Source organism: Chlamydotis macqueenii, chromosome 9, assembly GCF_036417535.1.
Source record: "Chlamydotis macqueenii isolate bChlMac1 chromosome 9, bChlMac1.mat, whole genome shotgun sequence".
NCBI lineage: Eukaryota > Metazoa > Chordata > Aves > Otidiformes > Otididae > Chlamydotis > Chlamydotis macqueenii.
This window is the reverse complement of record NC_141564.1, coordinates 16,606,675-16,620,293: the sequence shown is the minus strand read 5'-3', so window position 1 is coordinate 16,620,293 and position 13,619 is coordinate 16,606,675. Positions and strand designations below refer to the sequence as shown.

At 60.8% G+C, this 13,619-nt stretch overlaps 1 protein-coding gene across 1 annotated transcript; it reads left to right on the top strand.

The window, feature by feature from the left end:
* LOC147599694 (uncharacterized) lies at positions 1-13,424 on the top strand. Its single transcript, XM_086754736.1, has 15 exons — positions 1-158; positions 1,608-4,443; positions 5,185-5,838; positions 6,478-7,024; positions 7,109-7,499; positions 8,676-8,815; positions 9,110-9,274; positions 9,550-9,705; positions 10,193-10,323; positions 11,179-11,267; positions 11,717-11,896; positions 12,332-12,484; positions 12,702-12,821; positions 13,122-13,163; positions 13,311-13,424. Exons 1-15 carry the CDS (start codon positions 98-100, stop codon positions 13,325-13,327), a joined length of 5,682 nt encoding a protein of 1,893 aa, XP_086610862.1. The 5' UTR covers positions 1-97; the 3' UTR covers positions 13,328-13,424.
* The last annotated feature ends 195 nt before the right edge of the window (positions 13,425-13,619 follow it).

Below are 13,619 nucleotides of genomic sequence, written 5' to 3'. Positions count from 1 at the left end.
GAGCCAGGCAGCGAGGGACAGACGGACGGAGCTGCTCCTCGCTGCTCTCGCCTCCCTTTCAGCTTCTCAACGCCCTGCCTGGGCGACAGCCTGAGGCATGGGGACCAGAGGATGGACGCTTTCCACCTTTGTGGGGTGCTGCGTATGGATTCTGCATGGTACGTCCTATATTATCCTGCTAGCACATGTGTTACCAGAGCCCTTGCAGGCATGCTTGTGGGATGTTTTTCCCCCTGGGCTGCACTGGGAACTCCTCTTATGACCAGTTTTTGCAATATGTTGCAGCCAAATAGCTCGAAAAATGTTTTACAGGGCAGGCATCGCCCTGAGGCACTGGCTGCAGGCTTGGACCCATGGGAGAGGTGAGAACCTAGCCCGGGAGCCTGTGTGCAGCCACGTACCCCTCCAGCAAGGGAGCCGAGGGCAGCCAGCTGGCAGAGCAGGGCTCCAGGGATGCTCCCATCCCTCCCACGTCCTGGGGAAGAGCAAACGCCGGTGCTCCATGCTGGGGCCCCTCTTGCACAGGCTTCCCGTGAATGGGCGGTGTGGGGTAGACAGCATTTCCTGCTCCGTGTGGAAGAATTAAGATAAAACACGGATTCACTGGGATGGGGTTGCCAAAATAACCTGGGGGGGCTTGAGGGATGTGCTCTATTTCCCCTGAGATGGGGAGGGAAGCGGCTGAGCTCCTCTGGCTGAGGGGGTTTGAAGCAAAGAGCTTATTTCAGCTGGGGAAAATGGGGAGGAAACAGCCTGCTGTGAGGGGAAATGGGGGGCTGGAGGAGGATGGACCCCTCGAGGACTGTTCTGGCACAGGAGACAGTGTTCATTAATGAATTCGGCACAAGCTATCTGCAAGCTAACGAGCTGAGCCGGCGGTGAGGTTGGAGGCACCTCCGCTGCGGGGGAGATCTGGCTGCCTGGCAGGGGGAACCTGACGAACCGGAGCACTGGGATGGGGAACAGGCTTGGGCTGTCAGGCTGCGGCAAAACTGTGCTGGGTCTCACCCTCGGGGTGCCCTTTGTCTCCCCTAATTGCAGCCACCTAGAGCCAAGAGTCAGCAGATCCGCCCAGCTCCTCCTGGAGCCGACTGCGGCAGCTTGGTCTCCTCAGAGCCCGCATCCCTGTCCTAAAAATAAGACTGGGTGAAACATCTCCCAGGGGTGCTGGGAGAAATTCCTGGGACGTGGGGAGATGTCTCCATCTTTCAGCAAAGCTCCTGCATGTGAGACAGGATTTTGGCGTCAGGAGGAGGGAGCTGTAAGCAGGGCTTGGTTCCGGGAGCTGCTGAATATTCAGTTCCCTCCACGGACAGGGAACTCCTAGTGCTTGCACCAGCGTCTCCCCCTGACCTGTGATGAGTTGTGTCCTGTCTCAGACAGAGGCTGTGGATGGTGGCGATGCAAAAAGGTGCTGTGCCTAAGGCAGCTCAGGCTGCGCTCCTTGGCTCTTAAATCAGAGCCTTGCAAGGCTGCGGAACGAGGCGGTTGGGTTTAAGAAGGAGTGGGAGCTTCGTGATGCTCACTTGGAGGAGATGTGTGGCTGAGCCTGGCAGGCTGCTGGCTCCGGCACCCAGCGTAATGCTCTGCTTCGTGCTTCTCTGCAGGGCTCGGGGCTGCTGCTGCCGTCCCCGTCACTACCGAGGGACCCTTTGCTGCAGGGACAGCTTCTCCCATCACAGCAGAGACTGAGGGGCCCCGTTCTCTGGTGATGGGCACTGCAGAGACAAGCACTGTGATGGCCGATGCTGAGACAGCTGAGAGCATCCCCACGGGCAGCCCGGCGAGCCCGTCCTTCCCTTCTGGGGCTGAACCTGCTGCGTTGGTGAACGTGACCAAGCCTTTGATGAACGTGACCAAGCCTCTTAACACCTCTCAGGATGACGAGAGGGGCCCAGCTGCTCTCACTACAGCCACGACTGCTGCCGCCATCTCCGCGCAGCACCCCGCTGTCACCCCAGAAGCAGAGCTTGCTGTAACGGGGGCCACTCCCAACGCACCCCTGGGGGCCACCCCTCTCTTTGCAGATGTGAAGGAGGATGTCCTCACGGCCGTGACCGGAGAAGGAGCAGAAGATCTAGACCCCACCGCCAGTGCTGTGTCCCTCCCCACCACCCCTCCGCTGGCAGCCACCTGGGGGGCACAGCCGACGGCTGGCAGCCCCGTGGGTGCCGGTGTCACCGCGCTGCCGAGCCGAGGGCTGACCACAGCCACGGGAGTGGTCGGGGAAGGTGTAACACTGCCTGTGGATATCCACAGTGAAGCCAGTGCCAACTTCTTGACCCCCAGCCCTGGCACTGGGGGGCTGCTCACGACCCAGCAGGACGGAGCGGTGAGTGGGGCTGCAGGCCCAGAGCCAGCGGGAGAAGCAGCCCTAGCTGCTGAGGAAATTCCCTCGGCTTCAGTGCCCGGAGATGCAGGAAATGATGAATTCAGCACAACGGACTCATCCCACCTTCCTCCAGAGAGTGCAACGGTGTCGGGAGCACTGGGAAACCCATCGGAGCCATCCCTCCTTCCCAGCCAGGCAGCGCTGAGCCCGACCGCTTTGCCGGCACCGGCCGGTGGTGGGGATGGGGATGAGCAGGGAGCATCCTTGGACACTCCTGGTGCGGGCCCACTGCCTGCAGCCAGTGAGGCACCTGCAGGGACAGGGGACATGGCCACCTCACTGCTAGCCCCGAGTGTTCCCACTGAGGCGCACAGTGACACGAACACCCCAGCCCTGGCCACCGCGCTGCCCACAGAGGACATGGGGGCTGCGGATCTGGCTGAGCTGTCCCTGCAGCCTGCCCCATGGCAAAGCCCCACCGGAGAACGTCCGCCGCTGCTAGCTGCTGCCCTGCCGTCCCCCACAGACACCTCCAGTGCTCCAGGGGCTGCTTACCCACCCCCGGAGGCTGCTTACCCCGCTCCAGGCACAGAGGCTGGCACCCTGCCGACAGTTGACTATGGGGCAGAGACACCAGTGAGCCCTGACCTTGGCGCTGCACCGGGATCACCCTTCTCTCCATCCCTCGGAGGGCCGCAGCCATGGGGAACAGCAGCTGGAGCTCCCCAGGGAGCTGATGAACCCGACACTGGCTTTAATTCGGCTTTGGATGCCCTCAGCCCAGCATCTTTTGTACCTGATGGACTAGCATGGCCGACTGCTGGGGTCCTGAGTCAGGGGCCTGACGACGCGGGGGACACGGCACAGGCAGGAGGTCCAGGGGAAGGCAGTCCCTACACAGATACCCAGAGTGACATAAATCCTTCAGCCTTCAGCGCTCAGCAGGACCCTGCTAACACTGAAGAGCTGCTGCCAGGAGAAACAGGAGCTTTGCTGAATGCTGAGCTGTCTCCTTCATCAGCTCTCGGGGTTGGAACAGGAGCAGGAGCAACACCAGCACTGGAACAAGTGTCCCCACCCGGTCCTGCACCTCCCGGCAGTGCTGGGCTGCAGCCTGACCTGTTGGGGCCTGAAGGACCAGGGGACCTCTCTGGCAAATCCCCCAGCTCTCCTGGGGCTGCTTACCCAGCACTGGGGGCTGCAGCCGGCCCCGTGTCTGAGGCAGAGACACCAGCGAGCTCTGATCTTGGTGCTGCCCAAGGAGCACCCATGCCCCCATCCCCTGGGGGGTCGCAGCCATGGGGGGTGGCAGCTGGTGCTCCCCAGGGAGCAGGTCTCCCCGGAGCCGACGGACCCAGCACTGGCTTGACTTCAGCATGGGATACCCCCAGCTCTGCAACTTATGGACCAGTTGAACCCCCATCACCTGCCCTTGGGGTCCAGCTTGGCACAAACCTGGGGCTGCCAGGAGAAGAGGGGCTTGGAGCTGGCACCGCAGAGCAGGTCCTGGGAGGAGTGGGTGTTGGGACTGGGTTTGCGCCATCCCTGAGCTCCGCTGCAGGCAGTGGGACAGCAGCTGGGATGGATCAACTGCCTGGTGCAGGTTCCTTGGCCAGTCCTGCCTCTCCCATTGATGTGGTGGCAGCATCCTCCACTTCAGAAGGTGATGGAGCAGGACCCATCCCAGCCGCAGCTCCAGGCCCTGACAGCCTGTCCCCAGCCTCTCCAGACAGTGAAACTGGACCAGAGCTCACTCCAGCCCAGGGGACACAGAGCGCAGGGGATGTGGCACAGGCAGGAGACCCAGAAAGCACCAGACCGTATTTGGAGATGAGTCCTTCAGCCTCCAGTGCTCAGCAGGACCCCGCTAACGCTGGAGAGGTGCCAGCTGGAGGAACAGGAGCTTTGCCAAATACCGTACTCTCCCCCCCGTCAGCTCTTGGAGACGGAGCAGGAGCAGCAACAGCAATGGGACAAGTGTCCCCACCTGGTCCTGCACCTCCCAGCAGTGCTGGGCTGCAGCCTGACAGAACCGTGTCTGAGGCAGAGACACCAGCAAACCCAGACCTCAGTGCTGCCCAGGGAGCACCTGTGCCTCCATCCCTTGGGGGGTCGCAGCTGTGGGGGGTGGCAGCTGGTGCTCCGCAGGCAGCAGGTCTCCCTGGAGCTGATGGACCAGGGACTGACTTAACTTCAGCATGGGATGCCTCCAGCTCAGCAGCTGATGGACCAGCCGAACCCCCATCGCCTGCCCTTGGGGTCCAGCTTGGCACAAACCCGGGGTTGCCTGAAGTGGAGGGACACAGAGCTGGAACAACAGAGCCAGTGCTGGGAGTAGCAGGCAGTGGGACTGGGTTTGAGCCATCCCTGGGCTCTGCTGCAGGCAGTGGGACCGCAGCTGTGATGGATCAACCACTAAGTGCAGGTTTCTCACTGGGTTCTACCTCTCCTGGTGATGTGGTCACAGCATCCTCCATTTCAGAGGGTGATGGAGTAGGACCCATTCCAGCTGCAGCTCCAGGCCCTGACAGCCTGTCCCCTGCCTCTCCGGACACTGAAACTGGCCCAGAGCTTGCGCCAGCACAGGGAACTGAGAGTGCAGGGGATGTGGCACAGGCAGGAGACCCAGAAAGTGCAAGTCCCTACATGGCGACAAGTTCTTCAGCCTTCAGTGCTCAGCAGGACCCTGCTAACACTGGAGAGGTGCCAGTTGGAGGAACAGGAGCTTTGCCAAATACCATACTCTCCCCCCCGTCAGCTCTTGGAGATGGAGCAGGAGCAGCAACAGCAGTGGGACAAGTGTCCCCACCTGGTCCTGCACCTCCCAGCAGTGCTGGGCTGCAGCCTGACAGAACCGTGTCTGAGGCAGAGACACCAGCAAACCCAGACCTCAGTGCTGCCCAGGGAGCACCTGTGCCTCCATCCCTTGGGGGGTCGCAGCTGTGGGGGGTGGCAGCTGGTGCTCCGCAGGCAGCAGGTCTCCCTGGAGCTGATGGACCAGGGACTGACTTAACTTCAGCATGGGATGCCTCCAGCTCAGCAGCTGATGGACCAGCCGAACCCCCATCGCCTGCCCTTGGGGTCCAGCTTGGCACAAACCTGGGGTTGCCTGCAGTGGAGGGGCACGGACCCAGCACGGCAGAGCAGGCACTGGGAGGAGCAAGCGGTGGGACTGGGTTTGAGCCATCCCTGAGCTCCGCTCCAGGCAGTGGGATGACAGCTGTGATGGATCAACTCTCTGGTGCAGGTTCTTCATCTGGTCCTGCTTCTCCCATTGATGTGGTGGCAGCATCCTCTGTTTCAGAAGGTGATGGAGCAGGACCCATCCCAGCTGCAGCTCCAGGCCCTGTGGACAGCCTGTCCCCAGCCTCTCCGGCCAGTGAAACTGGCCCAGAGCTTGTGCCAGCACAGGGAACACAGAGCGCAGGGGATGTGGCACAGGCAGGAGACCCAGAAAGTGCAAGTCCCTACATGGCGATGAGTTCTTCAGCCTTCAGCGCTCAGCAGGACCCTGCTAACACTGAAGAGCTGCTGCCAGGAGAAACAGGAGCTTTGGTGAATGCTGAACTGTCTCCTCCATCAGCTCTCGGGGTTGGAACAGGAGCAGGAGCAACACCAGCACTGGGACAAGTGTCCCCACCCGGTCCTGCACCTCCCGGCAGTGCTGGGCTGCAGCCTGACCTGTTGGGGCCTGAAGGACCAGGGGACCTCTCTGGCAAATCCCCCAGCTCTCCTGGGGCTGCTTACCCAGCACTGGGGGCTGCGGCCGGCCCCGTGTCCGAGGCAGAGACACCAGCGAGCTCTGATCTTGGTGCTGCCCAAGGAGCACCCGTGCCCCCGTCCCCTGGGGCATCGCAGCCATGGGGGGTGGCAGCTGGTGCTCCCCAGGGAGCAGGTCTCCCCGGAGCCGACGGACCCAGCACTGGCTTGACTTCAGCATGGGATACCCCCAGCTCTGCAACTTATGGACCAGCTGAACCCCCATCACCTGCCCTTGGGGTCCAGCTTGGCACAAACCTGGGGCTGCCAGGAGAAGAGGGGCTTGGAGCTGGCACCGCAGAGCAGGTCCTGGGAGGAGTGGGTGTTGGGACTGGGTTTGCGCCATCCCTGAGCTCCGCTGCAGGCAGTGGGACAGCAGCTGGGATGGATCAACTGCCTGGTGCAGGTTCCTTGGCCAGTCCTGCCTCTCTCAGTGGTGCAGTGGCAGCATCCTCCGTCTCAGATCCAGTCAGCCCAAGTGCCCTTGCAGGAGTGGGTGGTGCTCCTGGAGCTCCACAGCCTTCCCTGGCTGCTGCGCCTGCTGCAGGGGAAGGGGCAGTTGAAGCGGCTGGTGATGGAGGGTCCCTGGGGCAGTCTCAGGCCCCTGCCAATGTGGGACCATCTGGTTCAGGAGCCCCTGATGGAGAAATGGGAGCCATGCTGCAGTCTTCATCTTCTTCCCCATCTATGGAGGGATCTTCGTCAGCTGGGACAGCTGGTGATGCTGCCAACGGAGCAAGCCTTCATGGAGCTGGTGCAGCTGGGGGTGGCATAAGCACAGGCTTGGAGGCTGCCGGCCCTCAGGAACCCCCCGTGTCTGCCCCCGGCATCCAGAGCAGTGCTGATCTTGGACTTTCTGAAGCAAAATTGAACCAAGTCAATGTGGTGGAGCTGCCTGGAGGAGCCTCGGTGAACGCAGGACTTTCCTCTGGTGCCAGCCTGGGAGAGGGCACAGGAGCCATCATACAGATTGCATCGGGAGCGCTGGCCCCGTCTGCCCTCGCCTCCCCCCGGGAGATGCAGCCCCTGGTCCCAGTGGCTCCAGATGGCAACGGGATCTCTGACAGCACAGCCGCCTCGCTGGGTGCCTCTCTGCTTCTTCCCGGGCACAGGCTGAGCTTGGGGCTGGCACCCAGCGGGGACCCCCACTCTGTCCCCAGCACACAGAGTGGGAGCAGAAACCTGGTGTCAGGGGCACCGAGTGGGCTCACAGGAGATGCTGGAGGTGCTCAGATGTCATCTCTTGAAGACGAGGTGGCCTCAGGGATGCCAGCACCTTTAGGAGAAGCATCCCTCCGTGCCCCCGCATCCCCCAGTGCTGCCCCGGCGCTGCCTTCTGCTCCACAGAGACAAAATGCTGCAGTGGGGTTGTCCTCTGGCCCTGGGCTTTCTGCTCCACTTTCAGCACGTGAGTCCATAGTGGGGTCCTCTGCAGGGGGAAGAGGAGAACTGGGGGCTACTGTGCCAGGGGCACCTGCCCTGCTCTTGCCTCCCCACCCACCGGGAAGCCCCAGAGCCCCCTCCGAGGATGCTGACAGCCCCATGCCTGGGAAGGAGGGTGCCGTGCTCCCTGGAGTGATGGCAGGGAGAGGGGACATGGCTCAGCTCCTTTCCAGTGCAACCGGACCTGGGGCAGCTGTGGAGACCCCCACTCGCTCCCCTCTAGGGGGGAGCCCAGGGCTCCCTGGCCTTCCTCCCACTGGGATCGCTGCTGGCAGCCCCGGATCAAACATCCCAGGGCCGGGACCTGCTGGTGGCTCATCACCTGCTGCCCTGCAGCCATTCTTGGGCGGTGGGGCAACCACCAGCCTTGCAAATGGAGCCCCTGCAGCTGGTGGGTCCAGCCTTTCCACAGCCTTCCCAGGCCAGGGGGGAGCCCGGGGGGGTTCCCCAACCACCACGCGCCCAAATGTGTCCTGCAGCCCAGCTGTCACCAGCCCAGCCCCGCCAGCCCCCCTCCCTGCAGGCAGAGAGGTGCTCCCCAGGCCAGGAGCAGCCACTGTCACCTCCCGCGTGCCGTCCCCCGTGTTTCCAGCTCCACCAGGATGGCCGGCGGCCGCCCCGACCCCGCTGCCCAGCCCCACAGGTACGTGATGCTCACGGGGCAGCCTGGGCGGGAGGAGCACATCTGGCCTCCTGAAGGACCATCCTGGGGGACATTCGGTGCCCAGAGACCGAGAGGCCTATGTGGGGCCAAGGCCCCTGGGGGAGACGCGCCACGAGGAGCTTGCGTCTTTGGCAAGCTGAGCCTGCCTTCAAGCACGGTCTCGTCAGCTAGAAAACCCATCCCCTCCAAGAGCTTTGTTTTATTTAACGGACAGAGATATGGAGCTGGAGGCTGTAACCATCTCTAGAAAGAGCTGTGGGTGTTTAATTCCCTGCCGCCCCCCACCACAGTCCCGTGCAATGTTCCTCCCCTCCTAACGGCAGTCCTAGTTGGCAGCATCCCCCCATGCTCCTGTTGCCCAGGCTGTGCCCCTTCGGAAGCAAAATCATTTCAGCCCTTTGAGTTTCTGGCACAGCCCAAAGGCTTTGCAGTGTGTGTGTTTTGGGGTTTTTAAATTGTTTTGTTTTTCTTTTTCAGTTGCAGCTGTGCCTCTCTATGGGTATGGAGCAAGGGAAAATGATCGGGAGTACGTGGAAAGGAGGGTGGATTTTAATTCTCCGCTTTTCAAGCCCGAGACTGGATTTCCATTTGGGAGGACCCTGCGTAACTCTCTCTATGTGAGTCTACCTTGGTTTGACTTGCTGTTGGGCAAGCAACCGACCCCCAGAAACCTGGGGGAGGCACCAGGGGCCAGGTGCATGGGGTGGGACCCTTGCAAGGGCAAATCAATTTGGTTGCTGCCAGTCTCTGTTTGCAGCAGGAGGTGACTTTGTGGCCATTTTGGCAGTGGCTGGAGGTGGCCTTGCTCGGGCATTACTCAAATGGGACTTGGAGATGGGAGGGCTGCCACTCCATGTTGGGGGGGTCCCAGCAGTCCTCACCTCATCTGATGGAGGGATCCCTCTGCTCAGTTTACAGACAATGGACAAATCATTTTCCCAGCCTCGGACAACAGCATCTTCACGTACCCCAACCCTCCTCCCAGTGGCTTCAACGGCCGCGAGGATGTTCCCATGATTGCTGTGTTTTGGGACAACGCCGACTTCTCCAGAGGTGTTGGCACCACCTTTTACCAGGTGAGTGAAGCCACTCGGGTGCATGGTTGCGTAAAACACCTTTTGATGATAAACTCATCCCCTACTGTATGGATGCCTCTTGAGATGTGTAATTGATGGAGGGGTTTTTCCCTTTTCTGGGCTGAATCCCAGGCTATTGTCCTATGTGAGTCACTTCTTGAACCACCTGAATCTCATCCAGACCCTTAGTCACAGTACTCCATGCATGACCCCAGTCTAGACCTGTCTTTACCCTACTGGGTGCTAATGCAGACGTGGATGTACCTAACCCGCAGGAGTTCCTCACCCTCAACACGGCCAAGCCTCCGTTTGTCCGTGACGTGGAAGAGAAGGTTCGACGGTACCTGAGGTCCTCCTACTCCGCAGCCTGGACCCTAAAAATCACCTGGGAGAAGGCACCTGCCTACGCAGCACGGACTGACACCCGGAGGGTAAGGGGCTGATGGAGCTTGAGGGCTTCTTGAGTTGTCAAAAACACCCAAGACCCACACGCGATCACCTTGACTGTGCCTGAAAACAGGAATCAGTTTTGTGAAAAGGGCCAATCTTGAAGACTTTTGCCAAAAAGAACTGGCTATGCCCACATTTTGGTGGTTTTCAGGTTTTTTTGGGGAACATCTTTAGTTGAACCCTCCCTGCTCCATAAAGTGTCTCTTTAATGTGGTGGGAGTTTATTGTGCACCAGAAACACTGTTCTTCGGAGGCACAAAATTAGGTGAATTTGAGGCTTCTCATGGAGCAGAATCAAAGTAAAAATGTCACATTTTCCATGCAAACTGTGAACCAGCCCAGGCTACATTTGCCTCACACATCAAGACCTCATTCCCGCTATCCGCCAGCGAGCACTGACCCACACCCCTAATTTAAAACCCAACAGCTTTGCTCACTTTCTTATCCGTCCTCAACGCATCTCCCCAGACGATCACCTACCAGGCGATCCTGACCACCGACGGCTTCCGGTCCTACGTCCTGATGCTGTACCAGGCGGGAGGCATGCAATGGGATTACACCAGGCTCGCTGCCACCAACGTGCTCATCGGCTACACCAGGTACAGCAGGCTCAGCATCCCACCCCTGCCTCCTCTGAGCACTGGCCTGCAGTCCTTCCCCAGCTCCAGCTGGTTTAATCCTTCCCTCTGCGTGCCATGAAGTGCCCTGCAAGGATGAGGGCAGCCCAGCTGGGGTCTGCATGCCCGTACAGCCTAACATATGGGGGTCTCACAGACAAATTTGCCCCGTTAGTGCCCGGATCATGCTGCAGCACACTGACTTGCTGGGCTGTGCTCATTGTGAGATCCACACATCCCTCTGGGGTCCTGGGCCCGCGGCATCCTGATGGTTTGGGTGGAAGGAGTGGAGAATGGGGGATGTTTTCTGAACTTTGCACCAGTCAAGGGAAGGGATTTCCGCTGCTTGGCTGGAGCAGTCGCTTCCTGCCTCCTCGCATTACATCTCGCCCATGCACGCTGTCCCTGGGGTTTGCTCATTAGCCGCCTGCTGCAGCTGGGTAAGGAAAAGGTGGCTGGGACGGGAAGCGCGGGCGGCACAAGCACGTGTGTGCGCTTGCCTGTGCACGACCGCTCGTGGGTTTACATTCCCTGCTGCCCTGTGAGATGCTGGAAATCAAGGAAGCTGCTTGTGGGGGTCTTGAGATCTCCGCAGGTTCGCCCCATGATGCAGCAGGAGTGTTTGCAGCACCCAAAACTCATCACACCCCATAGAGAGGAGGCAGTGGGCTGGGGAGCTGGTGCCTTTGCCCTCCTGTCCCCAGAGGTGCGATTTGGATGCTGTGGGGTTCCACCAGCTCAAGATCAAGGCAGCTGACGGGCAGGATGGGGCTGGGGCTGGAATAACCCCACCTGGGAAGGGTAGCCCCTGATTTTTCCCCTTTCCTCTTCACACAGTGGAGATGGCTTTTACCGCAACGACGACCTGACTCAGAGACCTCCAGCCGCTAAATATCGCCCTGACCAGTTCAGGGGCTACAACACAGGTAGTGCCGCACAGCCGGGGTGGGTTCACGCAGCCCCTCGAGGGGTTGGGGAAGGGCTGCGTGGGGAGAGAGACATTCCCAGGGCATGAAGTCCACCCTGCCACTTTGACAAGGCTCTCACTGAGTTCACCAAGAGCAGGCTTTCCCCCCCCAGGCACGTAAAATACCTCCCCTGGGTACCAGCTAAGCCCTGGGGCTGAAACGTCCTTGATGTGTCCATGCACCCTTTTTGTTGCAGTGGCTCTGTCCCAGGGCTTTCTTCTTTGGCAAGAGCCTCTCCCCATGTTTCCCTGCCATTGGGTAGCTGTTAAGCATGGGGTCCCATGGCTGAGGGTCAAAGCGGGCGTAGCTTCCAGCATCAGCATCACTCGGCTCTCACCTTGAGCTGACGCTGTCCCTGCGGTCCCCTTGGCTGGGAGTGACAACTCATGGTTTCTCTCCTGGCTCAGACCTCCGTGGGCTGTGGATTTACAAACTGGAGAGCCGCGTGGCCGTCAACTACCGGCTGAAGTGCCTGGCCTGGACGGGGCGGCAGCAGGAGCCGCGGGTGTGGAGCCAGGGCCTGCCCGCCTGCCCCTGCTCCCTGCAGCAAGGGCAGCAGGACCCGCGCTTCAAGAGCAGCCGAGGAGGCAAGTGGACAGGCTGCTTCCCCACCCTCCTTGTCCCCGAGCTGTCCCTCCCCATCTTCCCTGCAAGGGTGGCTGGGGTTGCTTCTGGCTGGGTGGGCAGGGGACTCCAGGGAAAATGGAGTGGGGGCTGCTTTGGCCTGCAGAGTCAGAGAAAACAGCGAGGAACGAGGGCTGACCTGTCCCTGTCATGTTAGACTGGATGGAGCTGGTCTAAGCTGAACGGGGACAGCGGGGATGAACCCTCCCCAGCACCAGGGTCTCACCTTGGGACACCACTCAGATGGTCTCCATCAGTCTCTCCGATCTGCCTGTAGCACCATGGCCGCTGTGGTGGGAGTGACAGACAAGGAGCCAGCCCCGGCCCTGCTCCTTGCCCTGCGCCCACGATGCTGGCCGGGCAGAGCTGTGCCGAGGCTGACTGCTGCCCTGTTGCAGGCTGGTGGGCTGCCCGTGTCTCCATGCTGCACTCTACTTCCCCCAACAAGCACGGCGCCGGCGTCCGCTGCCTGTACGACAGCCAGAGCCGGCTCATCGAGGGGCGGCAGGAGAGGTACTGGAGGTCCTCCCGGCAGGCGTCCCCGTACCGTGGTAAGCACAGCCAGCCCTGGCATCCCCCGGCTCAGGCGGACATTGCTGCGACCTGTAAATCATTTTAATCCCTGTCCCAACCCGTTTCCTGGCACACTGTTGTCCTTGGAGGAAGCACGGACCTGCCAGAAGCCGAGGGGAGCGCCTTGCTTGTCTGGAGCCAGCCCCTCTCCCCCTCCACTTCCCTCCAGCCCCTTACTCTCGTTTTTGCCTCCAGACCAGGAGCTGAAGTTGTACGCCTGGTGCTGTAACCAGCCAGGCAGCACCCGCCTCTGCGCCCGCTACAGTGAGAAGAGACCGAAGATCGGCTGTGACGGATACCAACCCCCCGGCACGGGTGGGTTTGCAGCTGGTGGGTGCTGAGGTGATGCCGTCTCGGTGCGCAAGGCTGGAGGGAAGATCCCAGCCACTCTATGGTTAAGGCAATGAGAGCCCTGGGCAGAAGAGGGATGGGGTTTTGGGGTGCCTGTGTGTGGGTTGTGCCATGTCCTGGGCTGTGCAGGGTTGGAGGGACATCTCCCTTAGCACGTAACCACCAGCGCAATCTGGGGGTGACAGCAGCGGGCGGGGAGGAAGACCGCGGCTGAGGTGCTTGTCAGTGCGAGCTGATACGAGGCTTTCTCTCGACCCCCAGCAGATTCTTCAGCAGAGGCAGAGAGCGACTCGGAGGAGCAGAGAGGTGAGAGGGCTCAGGGGTCTCCTCTCCACTGACTGCATCCTGCTGCCCTTGTCCCCTTCTGTATGGAAACTCCGACCAGGCTCCCAGCTTGGCCCAAGCCCCCAGGGAGGAGGTGGCCGGGCAATCCTTTTTTCTTCTTCTTTGCAGATGAAGAGGACAAGTAACTGGGGATTGCACATCTGCAACACAGTCTGGAACACAGCTGATCCTCCCAGTCCCTTGCTCCTGCACATCCCATGTCCCCCGGGTCCCCCCCAGCACAGGGCAGCTCACTTGGCTGGTGCCTGCGGTTGCCTTCACTGACACGAGTTCACTTCTCTAACCCAGACTTGTCCCAAGGAGTTGGTCACTTTAGTTGCCCTTTCTCAGCCACAGCCAAGTGGGTGCCCATGGGCATCTCCTTGCTGGTGGGGAGTTCGGCAGGTACCCCCTGCCCAACCACCCCCCAGCCTCCTG

What these genes read in the sequence shown, in the direction of transcription:
- LOC147599694 (XM_086754736.1), top strand. Translation starts at nt 98, where the DNA reads ATGGGGACCAGAGGATGGACGCTTTCCACCTTTGTGGGGTGCTGCGTA. An exon ending in CCCTGCGTAACTCTCTCTAT is followed by an intron (nt 8,816 to 9,109) that starts GTGAGTCTACCT and finishes CCCTCTGCTCAG; the next exon opens with TTTACAGACAATGGACAAAT. An exon ending in CACGGACTGACACCCGGAGG is followed by an intron (nt 9,706 to 10,192) that starts GTAAGGGGCTGA and finishes GCATCTCCCCAG; the next exon opens with ACGATCACCTACCAGGCGAT.